General features: G+C 48.3%; 1 protein-coding gene across 1 annotated transcript; it reads right to left on the reverse strand.

Moving 5' to 3' along the window:
• Positions 1–59: 59 nt before the first annotated feature.
• NGA_0547300 (uncharacterized protein) lies at positions 60–560 on the reverse strand (the record flags this gene model as incomplete). The annotated part of the gene is made up of 4 exons (XM_005855898.1): positions 60–113; positions 145–240; positions 343–441; positions 471–560. Coding segments are annotated over 4 exons (339 nt in total), but the record flags the coding sequence as incomplete, so codon positions are not given.
• Between the last annotated feature and the right edge of the window lie 3106 nt (positions 561–3666).

Below are 3666 nucleotides of genomic sequence, written 5' to 3' on the forward strand. Positions count from 1 at the left end.
GAGCGCATCGATCCAAGGGTTTAGAAAGAGGCCCGTTCCAGTGCGAAAATACAAGCGGACTACTTGGCATTGCTGACCTTCAGGATTTGGTGTTGAACCGTACAGATCGTCATCTAGCATATAAGAATACGTCACAAGGTTCACTTTGGCGGGAGAGGGAGGCAAGGCGTCGATCTGATGCTTGTGGTAGGTGCGGAGGATCTCGGTCCCTTCCTTGTACGTCCATATCATTTCCCCGGCCTACATTGAGAACGGCATGCGGATCAATGTGAGATGCAAAGGGTAGGTCGCAAATAATGAGGAAGAAAGAAGAACCCAACGCGGGGGGACATACATGCGTACCTTGATTGTTTCCTTGGCAAAAATTCCACGACATTCAAATCCGTACAGATTGTGATAACGTACTTCAACTTTGTCAACTAACATGGTGTACGGGTGGGACTGTCTATGTATTTAGAAAAAAGAAAGACCTTGTCCCCTTCCTCAGGACGAATGAACTCCAAACGGATAAATTTCTCGCCGTCCCGCTCCTCTTCCCGGCGTGGCTCCTCTTCTTCCACCTAGCAACATGTGCAACACGGAGTGAGAGCGTACCATTACAAAGCGAGCCGCAAGCAGGACTTTGGAAACTGAAAAAGGGTAGGGTAAGAGGCAAAGTACTTTTCTCCAAGGAACTTGATAACAGCAAATTTTAGCGATGACGGGCAATAAGCAGGGCGGTGTGTCGGACGAACACTGCGATGCAAACACGCACGAAAGCACCTGGTTTTGAAAAATCGGACAAGAGTCATATAGCAGCGGATGCCGGGGTCTGGCAAGAAGCCAGCGAGGGATATGGCCTGTTGCTTGTTATATTTTGTCCCTTCTCCACGAGCCACATCTCACGAGGAAAGCTTCCGACCCCCCTAAGAGACCTGTCCGAGTCTCTTTTTACCTTTCTCATAAAACCTGTGTTTAAGTCCCGATAACTTCAAATTTAAACGTATGTACTTCTCATAACCAAGGTACTTTATGGATTCTTCTTCGCAAGTCGGCTGAATAACATCAACTTCGGAAACTTCACGTCGTCGCCCCTCAAGTTGTCTAATAATTTCCTGGTCGATTTTCTTCATGGATACAAACATGCAACAATCTTCCTGCTTTGTTATAAGAAGTCTTTACAATTCTTCCTCATCGTCGCCACCTTGATCCGCCCCTTGACATTCCTCCCATAAAATTATGGCATGAACATTGGATTTGAAAATATGATACAACAAAAAGTCCACATGCGATTTATCACAGTACTTCTTCACATTTTGGAGCTGACTTGTGAGCTTCAGTCATTCTTATGTGAAGTGTTCTATCGAAACTCAGGCTGAGTGCTCAATTTCCGTGGATCTTGGTACACGGCAGCCACGGGACCTCAATAATTACATCAATGATCCCGCCAAATGCCTCGTTATGTGAAGATACCTCTGTCCAACATAGTATCTTCATGAATTTGAATTGTCTCGCTGGCTCCCAAAGAGATGTGCGGGGGACGTAAGTCGTATGCACGTGATTATCTGAGTAGTAGACCAGCTTATGACATCGCTCCCACCAAGGGTGGCTGGAAATGCCTTCGTGTTAATTGTGAATTACTTTTTATCGATGCGACTTATCTATATGGTAAGGATTCATGAAGCCGGATCCTATCGTATAAATAGGTCGCTGCACAGAAAGCGGTGAGTTACATTGTCGAAAACTGATATTTGAAATAAAAATGAGGTTGCATCCGCAGGGTCACAGGGCCATAGATTCAAGGTGTTAAATTGTGAAAACGATTTTTCTTTGTATTTTTTTGTGATTTGGAGATAGACTGTGAGATAATTTCTTCTTAAACGTTGGTTGTGGGAGGAGCAGACGGACGCCGGCATTAACCTCCTAGGACATGTCCCCTCAGGCAAAGTCCAAAACAGTAACTACTCCGTACAAGCCCACCCTTCCTTATGAGTTTTATATGTAATTTGAATTTACATGAAGATATAGTAGCAGTGAATCCCTGTCGGATTTGTGGGCGTTGTTGAGCTTGCTTTGTCTTTCTGCGGGACTGTACCGGGGCTACCCGACGTAACGTTTTTTTGAAATTCCAAAAGTTGAAATGTGAGCGGTTGCCTCCTGTCTGCCGATTCGCAGCTCCTTTTTTCTTCGTTTCGATGAGATCTATTCTGTGGACAGCTCACCCCTATCTATGACTTACTGCATAGATTACTGCATTAATTATGCCTACCCAATCTTGAGCCCAAACTTAACATACTTTGCATTGTTTCAGACATTTCACAGGTTCCATCGTCAGCTCGTCCTTTATTTGTGAAACGTCTGCTCCTCCACCTTGCAAGCCTTTCCGGCATGTTTGGTCCTCACCAAGCATTCTCATCCCCACATACGCTTAATCGTCGAATACATGCGACAGAGAGACATCCGACGATCACCTTACCCGGGGCGCCTCGGTTGCACTGTTTTCAGAAGGGCAAATCCTTCGCGACTCTTCTCAAAGTGGAGGGTTTTCTTTCCGCACCTATTATTCGACACAAAGAACCGGCTCACAAATACAGACGCTCAAAGCAAACATTTTCTCCTCAGCTCTACGATGACAACATTCACAACCGATTTAAGCCCCAGGCCCCTCCCATCAAAGGCGGAGTCCCTTCGCCTCTCCGTAGAACGCCCATCAAAGGCGGAGTCCCTTCGCCTCTCCGTAGAACGGAGGAAGAACGTGTCTTTCGTTACCCTAGACAAGTGAATACAAGCGTTTCTCCACCTTACGTAGGTCCGTCTATTGTATGTCATCGTCCAGCTGCGCCCCACACGCGAAACGACAAGAACAAGACTCCGCCAGATGAGAAGGGCGTTCTGTCCACCAGAATATCACAGCTTCTTCCTCGCCGGGATCCCTCACATCACCATTCACCAACATTTCACTCCCGACCAAGCGCCGACAAATCTGCGAAATCAAAAGTTTCTTGCGCTCCTCCGGTGGGTACTAGCCCATTTCGGCAAGCCTACGAACGCGGCACTCTCCCGGCCGGCATCCGGCACCATCGGGAGGCGGCCCATATCGCCTCGCTCACCCCCCAGGCCTCATCTTTGAGGCTTCATTGGTACATCCACCCCATGAAGTTGGACTATCGCGTGGTCTTGCCCCTCTTTTTAGAAGGGTTGCGCGAGGTGAAAGACCCGTACAGGTACTTGGCTGTGCGGGGAAGCATGGATTTGATCGCCGCCTGCCCCTCCAAGCTCGTGGCTTGTATGCCCTTTCTGCTTCCCCCTTTGAAACGAGCCCTCGACACGCGCCATCCGCTCATCCTTGCAACCAGTCTGACCGTTCTGCAGGAGTTTATTCTGGCAGATCCGAGCCGGATTGGCCCGGCATTAGTCCCTCATTACCACCAACTATTAGGGGCCTCCGCCGTCATCAACAAGCAGACCTATGGGAACGAGGACAGAAAAGGGGAGATGGCAAGCTCCCAACGTCGGTTGTGCGTGACAGATCTCATGAATGAGACACTGACGCTTTTGGAAATCACGGGCGGAAGAGATGCCTTCCTGCACATTCGTTACATGGTGCCGACATACGACTCGGTCTTGCAACAGGGGGTCAGGAGTATATGGTGAGGGAGGTTGGAGAAAGGGAGGGCAAAGAGGAAA

This window comes from Nannochloropsis gaditana, assembly GCF_000240725.1.
Source record: "Nannochloropsis gaditana CCMP526 unplaced genomic scaffold scaffold075, whole genome shotgun sequence".
NCBI classification, from domain to species: Eukaryota; class Eustigmatophyceae; order Eustigmatales; family Monodopsidaceae; genus Microchloropsis; species Microchloropsis gaditana.